The sequence below is a fragment of the Pygocentrus nattereri genome, chromosome 9 (genome assembly GCF_015220715.1).
Source record: "Pygocentrus nattereri isolate fPygNat1 chromosome 9, fPygNat1.pri, whole genome shotgun sequence".
Classification (NCBI taxonomy): Eukaryota; Metazoa; Chordata; class Actinopteri; order Characiformes; family Serrasalmidae; genus Pygocentrus; species Pygocentrus nattereri.
This window is the reverse complement of record NC_051219.1, coordinates 23,903,294-23,924,345: the sequence shown is the minus strand read 5'-3', so window position 1 is coordinate 23,924,345 and position 21,052 is coordinate 23,903,294. Positions and strand designations below refer to the sequence as shown.

Below are 21,052 nucleotides of genomic sequence, written 5' to 3'. Positions count from 1 at the left end.
TGACTGATATTTTAAACATATTTGATGAAGAGCAGAATGTTCAGGTGACACTGGGCTACTGCACTAAAATATCTGCCTTTTTATTGATCTAACTGCATTATGGAAAATGTTATATCTCTCTGTAATGCTAATCCAGATACAGGTGTGACTAATTTCTACAATTTATATATGTTTATTCATCAGCGTTAACAGATGTACATAAAAAGTACTGGATAACAGCACCAGCCCAAAATTTCCTATTTCACTGCATCCCTGCTGTCTGTGAAATATACACAAGCATTTTCATATTTTTAGAAACATATATTCTGTCTATAAAATATAAATGTCTCACCATGTTTCAATTTCTGGTGCCTTTTTGCTCAGTAAGGGTGAACTTTAGATTTGAGTCTCATTCTTTTTTATTTTTTGAGTTTTTATTGCTGCAATATCATACTGCCTACTGATTTATCTCTTCCAGTACTTTAATTAACTCTTTTAATGACCAGCTGCATATTTATTTCATGACTTTTGGTTGTCACACACTCTTGGTAGGAATGATACATGTGAATTTCCATGCATATAAAAAGGTTAATTAATAGTATTGATTTAATCAGCTTAATAGCTTAATAATCAAGAGGCTTTTCACATTCGTTTCTGTGCCAAGTTTGGTGTGTGATCAATATGTTTGAAAGAGTTACTCTGAAGTCAAGAGACTGAGAACAGGGTCAGTTTAGGACACTGCAGCACCATCCAAACAAGCTACAGTCGTATTATCAGATATGCCATATCACATAACTGCTGTACCTCATACGGTTAGAGTGCATCAGTCATATAGCATTGGCAGTTAAATTACACATCATATTTTGCAGTTTTTGAAGTTCAGCTAGAAAATTATTCAAAGGGGAGTTTAAAAAGGATATTTAAATATATAGCATAGAAATTCCTTGCTAATTAGTTCATATTGTTAATTTTACATATTACCTTTGTTATTAAAAGCACTATGTAGACATATTAATTAAAAAAATATTATATTTATTTGAAGCTGAGCAGTAAAGGAGTTGTACAAAGACGCACCAGAATCTTTCAAATATCACACAGTCATTTGGAACAGAGCAAAAGATACAGCAAAAAAGGGGAGGAGAGACAGAGAGAGAGAGCGAGAAAGAGGGAGAGAGAGAGAGAGAGAGAGAGAGAGGGGTGTGGTCCGAGTGGGGGATGGTAAAATTGGGGGATGGTGAAAAGAAAAATTGCTGTGTGCTTCAGGAGTCAGCGGGTTGCTATGGTGATTGGAGAGGAGGGAGAGGCATCTACACCTTACACACACACACACACACACACACACAGAGAAAATGCATACATATTTATTATTTGTCATTTACATAGTTTATTAAACTCACCGATAAAATCTGCATATTTAATACCCTGCATATTAAAATCATACGTACTTCAGTGAAAATTGTGTAAATTAGATTAATTACATTTAACCTTCTTTTGCTTCTGAAAGTTAACAGAATCAATTAAAATCCAGTAAACACCTGGCAGGTGCATATACTTGTATGTATTTGAATATATTTTTTATTAATTTAATCTTTTATTTCTTAATTGAGATTTTGGAGGATAAATTCATAGGAATGCAAAACAGTAAACTTTCTAGGTCTTTTCCAATGAGGATACCAAATCACGTTTTCTGTTGTGTCTAGGAAAATTCCCAAATGAAATGATGCTTTTCAGTGGAATTTTTGTATTTTTATGTAGTGTGTTTATGCTAATGTAATGCTAATATGACCCACTTCAATGAAAACTGATACCTGATTTAATGAAATTAGTTCGTTTCTGACTCTTGAGCTGAGCTGAAGCTCCAGACTTAACAAAATATCTTAAATATCAAAAATCTTATTTTGTAAAAGCTATTTTGTGAACGTCACTAAAGCAGATTAATTAGTGTTGTTGAAATTAAAGTTATGAGGATCATACTTTTGCCTAACATATAAATGTCAGGCAGCTCCTAATAGCAAGTGGAAGCAGGGCAGGAGCAAATTAAGTCTATTAGGCCTCAGGAAGATCGTATTTCATTAAGTACAAATCTCCCCACTGAGCTTTCTGACCTCAAATAAAAAAGGAAAAAATCATCCTGGATACCATTACACTCTTCAATACCTCTTGCTCAGAGAGACAGAGAGAAATCTAGTCCATTAGCATGGTAAAAGCTGAGCAGATAGCCAGTCTGACACATGGGAATGGAAAATAAAAACGGCTCATCAAACTATCAGGCTGCAGCTGTTACTGATCCATGAGTACAGCACTTTACAGTAAAAACTTTCGTTACAGCTCTTTACAGTTCATCTTTACAGTTACAGCACTTTACAGTTCATCTTTACAGTTACAACACTTTACAGTTCAACTTTACAGTTATAGCACTTTACAGTTAATCTTTACAGTTACAGCACTTTACAGTTCAACTTTACATTTAAAGCAGTTTACAGAAAAATTTTATTTAGAGTACTTTACACTTCAACTTTACAGTTGCTGCACTTTACTGATAAGCTTTAGTGTTGCAGTACTTTACAGTTCAATTTTAATGTTACATCACTTTAAAGGAGAATCTTAGAGCACTTTACAGTTCGACTTCAACTACACCACTTTACAAAAGTGTTACAGTTACTTTTTACAGTTATATCACTTCACAGTAAACATTTGCTTTCAAAACACTTTACAGTAAAACTTCACATAATTCTGTTTGTTCTAAATGTTCTCCCCAGCTTGTTCTCATGGCTAACATTGTTACTTAATAGTAAATATAATAATAAGAAAAATAAATGTCAGTAATGTTTTATTGACATATACTAACAAGCTCTCCAGAGTTTTACATCATTCACAAACAGCACTTATTTCATTGTGCATCAGTAAAATGGCCTTCAGTGAGGCCTCATTGCTAATGGAGTCTTAGTGCTAACTGGAGCCGTTCAAGCTGACACAGGCAGGATATGCTTCTTGGTTTTGCCAGTAGAAACATGCAGTGTGTGTGTACATGAGTGGCAGGAAGAGAGAGCGAGAGGCTGCTGTGTCTGAGAGACAGTTAAACAGGCAGACAGTAGGTGCAAGTTTTTTACAGGATACGGTGGGGGGTGAATTACTCATTTATGTTATCTGCTCCTTCCAGGAAGTGCTTTGGCAAGAGCAGCCTGTTTGTGCTGAAGCTTTTCAGAGATTTGGCATGAACAGATCTTCACTGGAATGATGGAATGACACAAAGGCCCTTTGGATTTCACACTCTAGAAAGTGTGTGTGTGTATGTGTGTGTGTGTGTGTGTGTGTGTGTGTGTGTGTGTGTGTGTGTGTGTGTGTGTGTGTGTGTTTGTATATTTACCCTTCCTCACCCCCCCAGTTGTGCTTGAGTAGCCATGACAGGTTTGGTACCTGAAGATTGCTTCTTTAGTCTTAGCACTGATCCTGTAAGGCTAATATAACTTACAAGTAATGGAGTCTTGTGGCCCAACGATTAGCAAAATGAAAACCATAAGCTTAAATGTTCATACCTGGTTAGGAAAGGTTGTACTCCTTAGCTAACAATAGTTAGCATAGTGTTAACTACTTGCCTCAAAGCATGTGAAGTTGTTCAGTGTCTCTAATAGACTGGATTGTGTGTTTTTTTACACACTGTTATTTATGAACATGGACGTAAAAATCTGAGCCTGAATTTTGGCAGTATTTTTATCCATTCATATTGTTCTGATGTCATCACGTGATTTTGCTGCCTCCTTTTTGGTAAGAAAGATCAGGTTCATCGCGATGGCAGTTTGTTCTGATGTAACAAAGCCATTACTGATCCAGCAAAGACAGTAAATCTTTAAATACGTTTAAAACTCAATTTACTAGAATAGAATAGAATACTTTATTGATCCCAGAGGGAAATTGCTGTTATTACAGTTGCAACCATTTATGTAAAAGAATAAACACTTTGATCATTTAAAACAAAAAAGAGTTTGCAATATGCACACATTTAAATTCTTGCTAATAAAGTAAGTGGCAGTGCCTGTGATAATAAATATGAAACATACTGTATAAAGCAGTTTAAATTATTGCACCTCTGAGTTATTGTATGTTGAGGGATGAGTTATAGAGTTTAATGGCTAGAGGTAAGAAGGACTTCTTGTGGCGCTCTGTGGTGCATTTCAGTAGAATGAGTCTTGCACTAAATGTGCTCCCATATTTCAACACTGTCATAGAGTGGGCCATTGTCCAGAATGGCCTGCAGCTTAGACAGCATCCTCCTCTCCGACACTGCCCTCAGTAAGTCCAGCTCCACACCCACAACATCACCAGCTTTATGGATCAGTTTGTTGAGTCTGTTGGGATCTGTCCCCAGCATGCAGCACCACAGACTCATAGAAGATCCTAAGGATAGTCTGGCAGATCTTGAAAGACCTCAGGCGCCTCCGAAAATAGATGACTTTGGCCCTTCCTGTAGAGGACATCAGTGTTCTTGGCCCGGTCCAGTTTATTGTCAATATTCACTCCCAGATATTTGTAATTCCCCCTGATGGACACAGGGGTCACCAGTGCCTTGTCCCGCCTCAGGTCCCCCACCAGTTCCTTGAGCTGCAGATGGTTCTGCTCTCACCATGCAACAAAGTCCTTCATCGTCGCCCTGTACTCGTCTTCATCAGCCATGCTGATACATCCAACTATTGCAGAGTCATCAGAAAACCTCTGAAGGTGGCATGTCTTGGTGTCCCTGGTATAGAAGGTGAAGAAGAAAGGAGAGAGGACAGTTCCCTGTGGGACTCCAATGCTGTTGACCACTCTGTCCAACACACAGTGCTGTAAGCATACATACTGTGGTCTTCCAGTCAGGTAGTCAACAATGCAGTACATGAGGGGGCATCTACTTGCATCACTGTCAGCTTATCACCCAGAAGAGCACGTATTAAATGCACTGGAGAAGTCAAAAAACATGACCCTCACAGTGCTGGCTGGCTTATCCAGGTGAGCATAAACTCGGTTAAGCAGGTAGATGATGGCATCCTCAACTCCCAGGCAGGGTTGATAGGTGAAGTGGAGGAGGTTCAGAAGTGGCTGGACCATGGGCTGGAGCTGATCCAAGACAAGCCTCTGTGGGACGTCAGTGCCACTGGTCTGTAGTCCTTGGCATCACTGGGTTGCGGCGTCTTCGGAACAGGAATAATGCAGGACGTCTTCCACATCGTAGGGACCCTCAGGAGACTCAGGTTCATGGTGAAAACATATTGCAGTGCTCCACAAAGCTGGGTGGCACAAACCCCATCAGGGCCTGCAGCCTTATTTGTGTGGAGTCGCTTCAATTGTCTTTTTTACCTGGTCAGCAGTGAGACTCACTGTATAGGTGATATGTGGGGGAGGGGTGGAGGTGTGAGATGGACTGTCACAGGAGGGGGGAAGGCTAACAGGAGGAAGGGGGAGTGGAGTGGGCTGCTGAGGACCGGCAGCAGAGGAGTCCAGATGGGGGCGGACAGAGCCTGCAGTATCAAATCTGTTAAAAACAGATTTAACTTGTTGGCTCCATCCACGCTGCCCTCTACTCCTCTGTTGTTGCTGGACCTGAAGCTGGTGATCATTCCACTCCCTCATGCTGTTCTGCTGGAGTTTACACTCCAGCTTACTCCTATATTTGTTCTTAGCCTCCGTGATTGTTGTCTTCAGTTCCCTCTGGATCTCACCTCCTCCCTGTCTCCAGCTCTGGAGGCCCTCTTCTTGTTGTTAAGGAGAGCTTTATTGTTCTTTGTTACCCTTGGCTTGTTGTGTGGGTAACATTTAACAGGACTGGTTGGGACAGTGGAGTCGACACAGACGTTAATGTAGTCCATGATACACTCTGTGAGCCCGTCGATGTCCTCTCCATGCAGCTCACACAGTGCTGGCCAATCAATAGCCTCAAAGCAATTCTGCGTTCTCCTCAGACTATCTACTCACTGTCACTGTGGTCACAGGCTTACTCACCAGCGGCATGTACCAGGTTGGCCGGGGGGGTTTGGGGGGGGGGGGATGGGGGGCGTAAACAGCCACAATAATAACATGGGAGAACTCTCTCGCTAAATAATATGGCCTGAGTCCAACGGCCAACAGCTCAGTGTCCGGGCAACAAGCATGTTCCTTGATTGTAATGTGACCAGGGTTACACCAGCAGTAATTATCCAGCACAGCAAGCCCTCCTCCTTAACGTTTACATTCAGCCCTGATCGACCCAAATAGTCCGAAAGCCATCGATGGAAACATTGTCATCTGGAATGTCTTGGTGTAGCCATGTCTCTGAAAAGCGGCCATGTTGCTGCGCAGCAGTGGACCAGGAGAGGGAAAGAAGCACTTTCACAGTGAAAAAACCAGACCAAGACTCTCTCTACTAGCATGTTTCGTGAGGGCACAGCTTCACTAAGTTGTCTTGTCAAAAAAATAAAATATTAGAAAGATAAATAATATGAAAAATGAAAAACACAAATGGGCGCTACTATAACAGCCTGCATGCACCGCCTGCGCATGAGCACTATATTTTATTTTATTTTATATTTTAAAGTGTATTAACCACCATGAGTTTATTGCTTTGATTGTGTATGTAAAAAGCAATGCATTTCCATTAGAAGGGCAGGTGAGGTATAGAACTGTGTGAGATTCAGCTGATTATATCTCTGATGTGCCGCTTGTAGTTGCTTGATAAACACTTTCATGTGAAAGTGTAAGGTGCTTCCTGTTTAAGGATGCATTTATGTAGCTAAACTGGACTTCTGCAGATTTTTATGTGATGTAATGCTGGTTTGCCAGCTTCGGCTTTGAAATACGGTCTATATATGAGGCACCTCAGTGTAATTGCAGCACCATTTAAGGTGGAGTGGAAAATTAGAGAAAATTACTTACGTTTACTTCAACAACTTACTATAGTTGTTAGATTTCATCTGAGTATGTTGGGCTGAGGCAAATAAATATTAATAAAAGAAAACAGTAAAAGCATTCAGTAAGACACATCACAGGACTTACAAGAACAAAATAGTTGATGCTATAGTGTGTTGAGTGATGTTTTAATCTTCTATGAGTCTGTGGTGGCGAGTGCTATCCTGCTGGGGAAGCAGGCTGAGGGTGGCAGATGCCAACAGACTCAACAAACTGATCCGCAAGGCCAGTGATGTTGTGGGTGTGGGCTGGACTCGCTGATGGCAGCGGAGGATGAGGATGCTGTCTAAGCTGCAGGCCATTATGGACAATGGCTCCCACCCACGCTGCAACACTGTGATGAGACACAGGAGCTCATTCAGTGCAAGACTCATTCTACCAAAATGCACCACAGAGCGCCACAGGAAGTCATTCCTACCCGTGGCCATCAAACTCTATAATTCCTCCCTCAGTGTGTGATTCACAATGTGTGGTTCATCTGTGCAAAACTCAATAACAAACTGTACTGTTCATATGTGTAATAATAATAATAATTGTGTGCAATAACTCAGACGTACAATAATTTGAACTGTCTTATACTAGATGTTTAATATGTATTATCACAGTCACTGCAACTTTACTGTATTCATAAGATCTTAAATCTCGTGTACATATTGCAAATTTCTCTTTCTCGTTTGTTCTAAATTATTAAAGTGTTTATTCTTTTACATAAATGGTTGCAACTGTAACAACTGCAATTTTCCTCTGGGATCAATGACAGATTTTGATTCTGATTCTGATTTGTTAACCATGTAGGTAATATTAGTTTAAGCATGTATGCTAGCAGAATGAATGTTTTTTGTTTATATTTTCTCTCAATAAACATTTTGCTTTGCTCGACCCTATACATGATTCTTTTGCATTAGAACTCTGTGAACTTGACAGATCTGTTTTGCTTGGTCATCACCTACCTGCAGGGTTTTGTTGGTCATTGTGCTTGGTCTATATATATTTGATATATATATCACAATCAGTCATCAGCTTGAATTTCAAGACCATGGCAATTTTGGCAGCCATTTTTATTAGGTTTTGTAAAACCTCACAAACTGGAATGTTCTGAACTTGAGAGATCAAGGTTAAACGAATCCACCAATCAAGCTGATCTTCTTCTCAGAGCGTTTTCTGGAGAAATCTATCTGAAGATAGAGATATCTAAGTTTCCACATATCTTTTCATCAGTTTCATGGTCATTGTGGTCTGATTTGCTTGGTCTTGGTTGTAGCTACAGCAATGGTAAAGAGACAAGATCTATTGAAGCAGTCAGTGTTACAGCTCGCCTAACAGAACGGCAATGGGGCTTTCCAAAACTATGAATTGAATATCAAAACCATTTTGTTTGTTTGTATTTTCACTCTTAATACATTTTTTTACTGAACACTACACATGATTCTGTGTATCTGTAGACTACAGTCTAATGTATTTTTAAATAATACAACAAGTAGTACTACGTAACAACTACTGGGAAGTAAGATGGCTAATCCGTCTTTTTGGGCTTGTTTTTAGGAAAAGACAATTAAATTGTTATATACCCTTCCACAAGGGAACACTCAAATAACACATCCTAGATCTGAATGAATGAAATATTCTCATTGAATACTTTGTTCTGTACAAAGTTGAATGTGCTGACAACAAAATCACACAAAAATCATCAATGGAAATCAAATTTATTAACCAATGGAGGCCTGGATTTGGAGTCACACACAAAATTAAAGTGGAAAAACACACGACAGGCTGATCCAACTTTGATGTAATGTCCTTAAAACAAGTCAAAATGAGGCTCAGTATTGTGTGTGGCCTCCATGTGCCTGTATGACCTCCCTACAACGCCTGTGCATGCTCCTGATGAGGTGGCGGTTGGTCTCCTGAGGGATCTCCTCCCAGACCTGGTCTAAAGCATCTGCCAACTCCTGGACAGTCTGTGGTGCAACGTGAAGTTGGTGGATGGAGCGAGACATGATGTCCCAGATGTGCTCAATCGGATTCAGGTCTGGGAAATGGGCGGGCCAGTCCATAGCTTCAATGCCTTCATCTTGCAGGAACTGCTGACACACTCCAGCCACATGAGGTCTAGCATTGTCCTGCATTAGGAGGAACCCAGGGCCAACCGCACCAGCATATGGTCTCACAAGGGGTCTGAGGATCTCATCTCGGTACCTAATGACAGTCAGGCTACCTCTGGCGAGCACATGGAGGGCTGTGCGGCCCTCCAAAGAAATGCCACCTCACACCATTACTGACCCACTGCCAAACCGCTGAAGGATGTTGCAGGCAGCAGATCGCTCTCCACAGCGCCTCCAGACTCTGTCACGTCTGTCACATGTGCTCAGTGTGAACCTGCTTTCATCTGTGAAGAGCACAGGGCGCCAGTGGTGAATTTGCCAATCCTGGTGTTCTCTGGCAAATGCCAAGCGTCCTGCACAGTGTTGGGCTGTGAACACAACCCCCATCTGTGGACGTCGGGCCCTCATACCATCCTCATGGAGTCGGTTTCTAACTGTTTGTGCAGACACATGCACATTTGTGGCCTGCTGGAGGTTATTTTGCAGGGCTCTGGCAGTGATCCTCCTGTTCCTCCTTGCACAAAGGCAGAGGTAGCGGTCCTGCTGCTGAGTTGTTGCCCTTCTACGGCCTCCTCCACGTCTCCTGGTGTACTGGCCTGTTTCCTGGTAGCGCCTCCAGCCTCTGGACACTACGCTGACAGACACAGCAAACCTTCTTGCAACAGCTCGCATTGAAGTGCCATCCTGGATGAGCTGCACCACCTGAGCCACTTGTGTGGGTTGTAGAGTTCGTCTCATGCTACCACGAGTGTGAAAGTACCACCAACATTCAAAAGTGACCAAAACATCAGCCAGAAAGCAGAAAGGTACAGAGAAGTGGTCTGTGGTGCCCACCTGCAGAACCACTCCTTTATTGAGTGTGTCTTGCTAATTGCCAATAATTCCACCTGTTGTCTGTTCCATTTGCACAACAGCTGTGAAATTGATTGTCAGTGTTGCTTCCTAAGTGGACAGTTTGATTTCACAGAAGTTTGATTTACTTGGAGTTATATTGTGTTGTTTAAGTGTTCCCTTTATTTTTTTGAGCAGTGTATATATATATATATATATCATCAGCTTGAATTTCAAGACCATGGCAATTTTGGCAGCCATTTTTATTAGGTTTTGTAAAACCTCACAAACTGGTATGTTCTGAACTTGAGAGATCAAGGTTAAACGAATCCACCAATCAAGCTGATCTTCTTCTCAGAGCGTTTTCTGGAGAAATCTATCTGAAGATAGAGATATCTAAGTTTCCACATATCTTTTCATCAGTTTCATGGTCATACTGCTTTCTTATGCTTGGTCTTCACCCACCTGCTGGGTTGTCTAGCAACGACAAAGAGACGATCTCCCTCACAGCGCAGTCAGACAGCTTGCCTACCAGAACGGCGTCCGGGCTTCTTGACATAATCAAATACTATGCATGGAATTGAACCTAGAAAATTTGTGCAATTGTTTAAGCTTATAGTTTGCATGATGCCAATTTTGTATTATAAGTTTCCTGAACATGATATGCTTATTTAGTAGTTGTTTCTAAAAAATGTAGTTAGTAAAATTAGTTAACTGTAACAAATTGGTAACAAAAGGAAAAAAGAATGGTAACAAACCAATTTTAGCCTCATAGTTGCAGTGTTAAAACTAAAGAAGCAAACATGTCTTGACTAATTGACCACATTTATAATACGGGCAGTGTGATAATTTTAGTTTCGGTTCTTGCGCATATAATGCATAGAATACAATATCAAAACCATCAATTACAGTCTATTATGCTTTTGTCTTTTTAATACAGTATTATTCATTGATATTTATCCAGTTGACATCTGTTTCTTTGCTAGTTGCTGCTTCATTAGCATCTAAAATGCATCCAAATTAAGGGATGGTCTTAGTTGTGGAGGAAACGTTTTGTTTGTAGGATATAATCACCCCAATGAGAAATCTTTTGAATTTGAAGGAGGACATGTTGTCACAGGTTGAGAGTAAATTAGGCGGGTTGTAAATGTTTAGGTTGTCATGGAGAAGCATGTCCTAATGAAGAGATGGGCTGAAAGAAAGACACAGTGAAGGGGGAGGCCTCATCGTCCCTTTCTTTTGTTCCGCGGGGCCCTTTCAGGGTCACCAGATTACACATGGTTATTAAGTTATCGAAGAAAATGTCCATGGGGAATAAGAGGCTCATTATAACGCAGCCGGTCGTAGGGCTTGTGGAATAATGGGGAGTGTGTTTCACGCGTCACTGTCTCTGGATAGAAAACACATTGGGCTCAAGCAGACCGCGCCAGAATTGCTCACGGTCACAGTTTCAGGATGTGATATAAGGTAGTGACATCATACACCTGCTTGGGATGTGTGACATCATAAGAGACAGAATTACCACATTACCGCAGTAGGCTATTCAGTTGCAAGGCTGTTTTGATAAAGGATTGTATTGCTCTCTTCTAAGCATGTCTTATTTACTGTCTTTGAAACCAGAATCAGTGACACAAAACTAGGCATCTGGATGTAGCCTATCAGAGTAAATGAATGGGGAGAGGCTGGGTTTATGTTCTGGACACATCCATGCTCAAATGACTGAGCTGTTTTTCTGAACAACTTTTAAATGTTTGTCTTGACATCAGAATTGAAAAATCATAGTTGCATTTGTCCATAGAAAATTTTCTAACATGACATTATGGGTTGGGTTACATAAGCATGGCTATAGAAACTGATAAATGGCTATAGAATAAAATAATTTAATTAAGCCTTTGCAAAAATATACTATTTAAGATGAAACAGGGCAAAAACACAATTAGACAAATAAAATAAACACTGGCTGCCAGCCAATCAGCTGCTTGTCACTGTACAGTTTAGGCAGTTAATGTACAATGGTTGTTGTTGTTGTTTACAGGTCCTTGTTGTTGTTTACTAATTGATTGAATTTTTTATGATACATACCACTGTACAGTGTTGTAGAAATACTAACTACACCTGTCAAACCTGTTGGCAGCTGCTATATATATATATATATATATATATATATACACACACATACACACACACACACACATTGTGCTGAATAGTAATGGGAGGGTCCTGTGGGACACGATGAAGGCTGAGGTTCCACTTCAGTGGGGCAAAGGACGTCTTTGGACGTCTTGGACGTCTGTTTGGAGGGATACCACCTTTCGAACTTGAAGTTCATGAAATGTTTCACTGTAGTGGTGGTGTTTGGAACCAGTGGTTGTGATATTGATAATGGTAATAGAGTGGTATATCTGGAAAATAAATAAAAATACTGTTTTGCCTCATAGTGCCCTACGCTCTTCATCATGAGAGTTTTTAATAATATTTTTATGAATAATTATTTTTCATGTCTATGTCTGGTTCCTGTCACCAACAATGTTGATTCAGGAAGGAACAGAGCATTCTATGTCAAACTACATTTAATGACTTGCATCATAATGAGTGAACTATGCAGAAACTTAGGTAAAATAGGTAGAGTTTCTGTTTACATAAAGTAACCCAACATTGACCATTCTGTTCTGATCCACATTGTGGTTACATTTTGCAAAGAAACAATTGGATGCTTTTGGTTTTATTAAAGGACTGGTTTGGCTTTTGGACAAAAATGGACAGAAGTATTCAGGTTTCAAGACTACATTGACTACATTTTGAATAAAGAGGGAAACTAAGTACATTTAATCCTTGGTCAAACTATCACTTTATGAAAATGGACTGAGAGTGAAGGTAATAACAAAGAGAGAAGGGATAGGAAGGAAAGAGAGAGAGAGTAGATAAGGTCGGTGCTAATGACCCTTCAGTTTAATGCAATAACCCCATGATGCCTCATTTCCGGCTTGGTTAGTCAGTCTTTCCAGATGGCTGTTTGAGTCAGGCTGGCTGCCAGACGATCATCAATATTTCACTTTTACTGCAGTCCATTTAGTCTTATGTGCATTGGGAGTGAATGCTGAGGGATTTATAAAGTAGGATTTCTTAATAAAGCTAGATGTCATAAAGGGGAATTCCACCAGCTTTTAGTGTGAAATGGTTCAGATTTCTTTACAGTGGTGGTGTTGGGAACCAGGGGTTACCATGACTACAACAATAATACAGCCATTTCATTTACTATCCAAAACCACCAGTGAACCTGGAACAATGTTTTTAAATAAAATGTTGATTATGGTAAAATAGTAAAACAAATCTGAAATGATAAATTTTCTTTGGGGACTATTTTGTCTCACAACACCCTCCATATTACATATAATGCCACCATGAATGGATTTTAAGGCCCAAATCTTCTCAGAACTATCAGAAAACAGTGTCTCAGTCATCAGGTGGTGTATTCATAACTGTTTTATGTCACTTTCTGAGAAGGAGCTTTTAAGAGGTGGATATATCGTTCCTATCACCAGCACTGTGAAAAATCCTGATTTACTTTCTCTAGAACAGAGCATTTCACACCAAATCACTCTTAATGCTTTTGTTTTCATCTTAACCATTTGATTCTGAAGAAAATTTTACCTGAAATCTAAATTGACATTTTATATATTGTTAGTTCATGTTTCTGATGATACTGAGCATGATTCATCATAACCACAACTAGCTGGCAGTCTATGTTCTGTTTAGGTTTTTGCCAATACAACAGATCTGGAGCCAAATCTATAAAAAATATTCACAATTTAAATCATAATCCAAATACTGGGCAGAAAAATTCCAGTTAAATATGTTCCCAAATCGTTTAGCCTTATTTGTATGTGTGTATCTATGTGCGTTTATATCTAGTAGTCTATTCTTACTCATCTCTGTCATGGCAAGGTGCCGAGGGATGTCCTGTTGTCATGGAAACAGAGTCAAGGAGTTGCCTTTTTCCCGCGAGTGATTCATGTCTCCAGATGATGTTTCTGGTTCCCTCATTGTGTGTGTGCTGTACAATGTAAATTGCAGTCTGTTGTGACACTCTTAGCTGAGTGAGCACAGTTATTGTTTGTGTTTGACACTGAGTTTCCTGATGAGTAACGGCAGAGTGGACTAAAGCTCTGTTGTTCAGTAGTGATGTCCTGATCCTGATACAATCGATTGGTATTTGCAACAATACTGATCTTGTAACCCCTTAAAAAAATTGGTTGCGATGTAAACAAAGTCAGAGTGGTTTGGTATGAAATGCTTTGTTCTACAGATACTTATCCAGTCAGATTTGTTCACAGTGGTGTTGACAGGAGCCAGACATCCACCCCTAAAAGCTCGCTCACAGAAAGATATTACAAATGAAATGGTTATCAGTATGCTGTTTAACCAAAGCTTTTAGAAGATTTTAGCCTTAAAATCCATCATGCATGGTGGAGGGATACATAATAACCAAGGTGTTGTGAGGCAAAATAGTCCTCAAAGAGAACTTATTATTTCAGGTTTTCCCATCATCAGCATTCCATATAAAACTGAGAAGACACGTGTAGGTTCACTGGTGGTTTTGGATAGTAAATGAAATGTCTATATTTGCGTTGTAGTCATGGCGACCTCTGGTTCCTATCATCACCACTGTAAAGAAATCTGAGTCCGTACGTTTCCCTAGAACTCTCATTTTAAAATTAATTACCAAAATTTTGTATGATAGATCTGTCACGTTTTGGAATGAACTGTTCAGCATTTTAGCATTTGCAGTCTGGTGCTCAGACTTAAAACAGAGCGTCTGACATTTTAGGATACACACAGTTGTTGTTTACGATGTTGGACCACACCTGCATTGTATGGTTATAGTATGAGAGCTATGAGTGAGATGAGTGAGAGCTCTCAGAATTTAGGTTAGATTTCTGAGGGCTTCAGCTTTAAGCTAGAAGGCCCAATCCCATGTCGTTGACGTGAGATACGAGGAGCAGTAACGTTTTGCAGGAAAAGGAAATTTTATAAGATGTTCATAAAACAAGCTATAGGTGTGGCCTTCCCAAATTTTTGCTAAAGAATATTGATGTCATATGCACATTGAAAAGGATTTATTTTGCATTAAATTGAATGTTACCAGAGTAAGTTAGCTGCTGCTAAGTTAGCATACACAGATTTTAAAAAGTGTTTAGTTTTTGTTATATTCTCACTGTAAATTTGCCTTTCGAATAGTCTTTTCTATAAAAAAGTCATATAGGTAGACTCATATTAGGTGTTATAGGTACACTTTATTGCCAAAATTATGTGGACACTCCTGCTAATTGTTGAGCTCAGGTGTTTCAGCCACACCCATTGCTCACAGGTGTATAGAATCAAGCACATAGTTATCTCCTTAGACAAACACCGGCATTAGAATGGGTCATACTGATGAGCTTAGTGACTCTAAACACAGCACTTTGATGGGTTCCACCTTTGGCACAAGCCAGTTTATGAAATTTCTGTCCTGCTAAATGTGCTTTGGAACAGGTCTGTATTGAAGCCTGTATTTTTGGAATGGCATGTCCAACAAGCTCATACAGATGTAATGGTCAAGCGGTAAGCATTGCTGTCACTTTGCCATTAAATTTGATTGTAATTACACAATTTCATAATTAATCTCATATTTATTTAATGAGTTACATATGCATACATATTTTGTATTTAAATGTGTCAAATCTGGACAGATTTTATTTCTGTTTTAATGTGATAAAGTGATGAATACAAAACAACATTTAAATTAATTATGTTTTATTCTTTCTGTAGAACAAGATTGGACACACAACAATAACATTTAAGAATAATCAGATTTCTCCTTTTCTATTAAAAATGCAAGTGTGGAATGAATGAAAGTTTATAAACTATACTTTGTACACAATTTATGAAATAGAAATAATTAATATAAAGGCATTATTTTGATATCACTAACAATAACCACAACTTCTATGGTCTAGTAGAATAGATTGCTGAGTTTTCTTTGTCCGTTACCAACCTAACATATGAAAAACTAAACTTCAGCAGTCTTTAACCTTTTCTAATAAAAGCTGCTGTTTTGGAGAAAGAAAAGGATTTTTGGGCTGATACAATGTTCATGTTTTCATCACCCTGAGTGGATTTGGTCCCCAGATAGAGATAAATACACACATGGACATAATAGGGGTTAGTGAAGGTGCTAGACATACAAGGAATGTGTGCATAGAGAGACAGCTGGTGGGGGTGTGGGCAGGGGGCAGTAAATTGGCCTGAGATGGACAGATAGAAGGGGAGGAGAGAGGAAGGGGGGATTAATATGGAAATAAAGCAGAGAGGAAGTGATTTAAGTAGAACTGGAGAGCAGGAGGGGGCTAGGGTTACCCTCAAATGCAGATAACAAGGGAAATGCTGAGAATGTAAGAAATTTGCCAAAGCGTTATCTCGCCAGCGCTGTAAAAAAGACATGGCATTTGGCCTTAATGCATACTGTAGAAAAAAAAAAGCATTAGCATTAAAGGGACAAAAACATCTCATTTATATCTTATTGAACTACCATTGTGTACCATGAGTAATTGTATAAGGAACGGTTTAGAATGTTGATTTGTCTGCTTTGCTTCAGTAATGTGATATGGATAAAGTAAAAGCTTTCTAATATACATTTTTCTTATGGAGGCATATTTTGCTGTGAAAAATAATAAAAATCAAACAATAAATTGTCATGGGGGCTGTAGCGATGTGTACTTCTGTCTCTTATGTGGTTGGGCCAGCTGTTGGAAGCCTGCTTTTTTGTCTACGCGGATAAATGTGGTTTACGTTTTTCCTAACATCTAGCTGAATTTAGTCATGACTACACAGTGCAATCAGCGTCGTGTTACTGCTGTCAGTTACCGCTTCTTGCCGGTTCCACTCAACATTCAGTTCAAGGTCATTTCATCAGACTGACAGGTTCATTATGTATTAATGAGCCGCAGTGTGTGTGGATGTGTTATTGTGACGGTTCAGTTGAATTTGGTATGGTGCCCTAACATGCTCGGGCCATTTCTCAAATGCATTCATAATCACACTTGATAATGCACAGATTGTGTTGTGTGGCGACTGAATCTGTTTTTTTGCAGTTAAGAGTAGTGTTCCATTATGTTAGGATTCTGTTATATGTGTTGTAATGAGTGGCTTTTAGCTAAATTAACAACAGATATAAGACAGTTGACTTGAACAAGAAAGTGGTAAGTCAAAGAAAAATAAGTGTGAAAAAACAAGTTTATTTTCATTTATTTATTATATTTACAATATTATTTTACATTATATTTGGCTGTTGAGGCTTCTTTGTATTTTTAGCTTGTACTTATAGGTCGTTTTTACTAGAAATAAATGAAGGATGGTTTCTTCATCATATGTATTTGTTCCTGTGTGTTAATGTTTTTTTTGGAAGAATTCTGTAAGATTACTGGTTAGAGTGTCTCTGTACATTTGCATGTTTCTGTGTCTGTATAATATGCAGCACCTTCACCTTTGCTGCCATATATTACTGTAGTGCGGTGATGGTGAAAGGGTAAAGTTGTGTATAATGTGTTGAGGTCAGTGTTATGAATAATTTCTTCTGTATCATCTCTTCATTCTCTCTACATTCTCAGAATCTGTCTTTCCTTCCTGTCGTCATCTATTCCTGTCACTCTCCTCCATGTCTCCTTCACCTCAGTCTGCTGACAGCAATCTCAGGGGAGTGCAGGTCAGAGTGGGATGGGAGTGGGGCGGGGCAAAGATTAATGCACTCATGCCCCGCCCCCACCCATTTTACCCAGTGCCACAGCTGGTGCTTGTGAATATTTAATAAGGCGGAATAGCTGGACACGCACACACACACACACACACACACACACTCATGTGCACTCAAATTTCACAGTCATGAAGATGCACATACCGTTAAAGACATAGTCATCAATTTTGGCAGAAGCCCCGCCCCCAACACACAAGCACACACACTGGCTAGGCTGGAATGCCAGAATGCCGTGCACGCTTAGCTGTAATCAGTTCCCCATTTGCAAAATTTTGGTTTTGAACACACACATATATATATATATATATATATATATGTGTGTGTGTGTGTGTGTGTGTGTGTGTGTGTGCGTATATAAAGAATGGCACGTGTGAGTGCAGGCATTATACGTTCCTTAGTAATGCTTTTGCTCTCGATGGAATGAGACATGATGTCGCAAAGACAATTTTTGAAGACGGCCATGTGAAATTTAGAAATTAGGCAAGTTCTTTTGATAACAAGCCTAGTTATTAGCCAGTGATTAACAATGAATCAACAAACTTGAAATCACAGACGAGACCCTTGAGGAAGCATGGTGTTTTATACAAACAAAACTTTAGTCTTTATTGAATACACACAGCCTAACATAAGGTATGACAGAAAGGTCATGAACTTAATTCCACATATTAGCCCAAGTTAACTGTAACATGGAACAATGTGGAGGCGGACGCACGTGCTGAGAAAAGCAAGATTTATTATGGGCAAATACAAAGTCAGGGTCGAGACGGTCCATAGTCAGAGAGCCAACACGAAGAGCAGGAGGAACAGACATAATGACACTAAAAACAGGTCAAACAAACAACGGTTCCAGAAGATCAAATACCAACAAAACATCAAACACAATTCATACATACAAACAAAGACCAACAAGAAACTCAGGAAAACACAGGGCTTAAATACAAACAGGGACAACAAGGGACAGGCGGAAAACAGATGGAAATAATCAGGGCTGGAGTCACAAAACAAGGAGGCAGGACAGTGAAGAATCAAAACAAAGAAGCATGTGGACGACCAGGAAATAAACACAAGGCACGTGGGGGAATGGGAGGAGCCAATCATGACAGTTCCCCCCACCAAGGCGCGCGGCTCTGAAGTGCGCCAAACAAAAAAACAAAACCAAACACAGACACAAGGGACCAAAAACAGGGACAGAACCAAACTAAACAGGGACAGGAGCCAGGGTGAAAAGAGCAGGTACAGGACACAGGACACACGGAACAGAGGACAGAATAGGCACAGGAAACAGAGCAGACACAGGAATAGGCACAGGAGCAGACACAATACACGGAACAGGACCAGAAGGCACAGAAACAGGAACACAAGCAGGAACAGAAGCAAGAACAGGAACAGAGACACGAGAACATGAATTAGAAGCCAAGGGCACAGGTACAGAAGAGGAAACAGAAGACAGCACAATACACAGGAGGAGACAAAACATGAACAGAACAAGGATGAAACAAGGGCCAGGAGGGAGGACAAGGAGGCACAACATAAAACGACACCAAACGAGGGATGACAGAAGGCACAACAGGACAAGGAAAACAAGAACGCAAGACAGACCACACAAACGACAGGGGAACAGGAACCAAAACAGACACCCGGACAGAAACGGAAGGAGAGACAGGAATGGGAACCACCACAGGAACGGCAACAGGCAGTGACACAACAGAAGGGAACAAGACCACACCAGGAACAGAGAGGGCAAAAACAAAGGAACAAAAAAAACGGGACACAAAAGCAGACACAGGCAGAACAGGAGGTTCATGGGGATCAGCAGACACAGGCGAGGGGGGGACGGGCAGGAACAAAGGAGCTGTAACATCCACGGAAGCACGTGAGCCTACAGTGACGTCCACGGCGGCAGACGGGCCTGTCTCTGTCTCTCTGTCTCTGCTGTCTCTGGCTTGGTGGCATTGGGACATGGGTAATTTGGGCTGTGTAGGAACAGCCGGAGTTTCATCCCAATGGAACAACCACAAACCGTAGTCTTTCTTGCTGCAATGTGGAGGCGGACCCACATTCTGAGAAAAGCAAGATTTATTACGGGCAAATACAAAGTCAGGGTTGAGATGGTCCATAGTCAGAGAGCCAACACAAAGAGCAGGAGGGACATGATGACAATAAAAATAGGTTAAACAAACAACGGGGACCGATCAAACAAAGATCAAACACCAAACAAAACATCAAACACAATTCATACATACAAACAAAGACCAACAAGAAAGTCAGGAAAACACAGGGCTTAAATACAAACAGGGATAACGAGGGACAGGCGGAAAACAGGTGGAAATAATCAGGGGCGGAGTCAAGAAACAAGGTGGCAGGACAGTGAAGAATCAAAACAATCAAAACAAAGAAGCACGTGGACGACCGGGAAGTAAACACAAGGCACATGGGGGAGTGGGAGGAGCCAACCGTGACATTAACCAACACAGCACTGTCGGAACAAAACCTTGCATCACCATTTTTATTTACATAATGTGAAAAGGCCAGCTGCTGTTTAAACCGTGTCAAAATTTCATGATGAGTGGACTAGAAGAAATACTCCAAAAGTATTTTTAAATTAATTTACATTGAAGATAAATAAGTTTCAAGGTTTTTTTACGACTAGTACAATATATTACTTGACGGGGTTAGATTGTTGTTTATATTCATAATTTAGTAGTCAGCAAAAAAGTTGCTAGCTTATTGGTTAGCCACTGACTAGTAAACAGATTTGTAGGCTATAGCGTAAAGCTACACTAAAGAAGCAACATTATGTGTAGAAATAGTTGTAATCTACTGTAGCTCTGTGCCACGTAGCTAATTATCCTTTCCGTTTTTGTAGAGAATGCCGAAATGCCCATATGAGTAGGGGTCAGTCTATTATTCAGTCTGTTTACAGGCAGGCCAGCAGCTGAGAATATCTGCTCTGGTTCTACTGAAGTGGACAGTACACACAAATGGAATTTGACTAAAGTTACTGACCTCGGTTATCGTGCTCTGTTGACTTTCCACCAATATTTTCAGGGCTGATGGAATATTGTTGAAATAGCTGTCTGTTTTCAGAGTCATCAGCTTGAGTTGAGTAGCATTCTCCCTGAAGAAACATCAGGGTTAGGGTTAGGGTAATTTTCTTGCTGACTTTGTCTCCCTGATGCTGTTATGTGATTTCTGCACCACCAGCCTCACCTTGCCACAAACACCTGTCTGGTGATTATTAATATACAGTTTTGCCGATTGCCTCCGTATTGTTGGATGAAAGCAAAAGCGTTTGAGGCGAGGGTCCCTCATATAGTCAGTGAGAGAAGGCTTAGAGTCCAATTGCTTATCAGAACTTTCAAACTGAAGCCATTGGTCGAACATTTCTGCATTTGTCGATTAATGGTTAATCATTAACATCATACTCTGCATGACT

At 40.1% G+C, this 21,052-nt stretch overlaps 2 protein-coding genes across 10 annotated transcripts in view; both read left to right on the top strand.

Annotated features, from left to right (window-relative positions):
• Positions 1-21,052, top strand: part of l1camb (L1 cell adhesion molecule, paralog b) — an 86,861-nt gene that overhangs the window by 22,637 nt on the left and 43,172 nt on the right. The gene's annotated exons all lie outside the window — the stretch shown is intronic.
• On the top strand, positions 19,168-19,641 carry LOC108438076 (period circadian protein-like). The gene has a single exon (XM_017715620.1). The coding sequence runs from the start codon at positions 19,168-19,170 to the stop codon at positions 19,639-19,641; it is 474 nt and encodes a 157-aa protein (XP_017571109.1).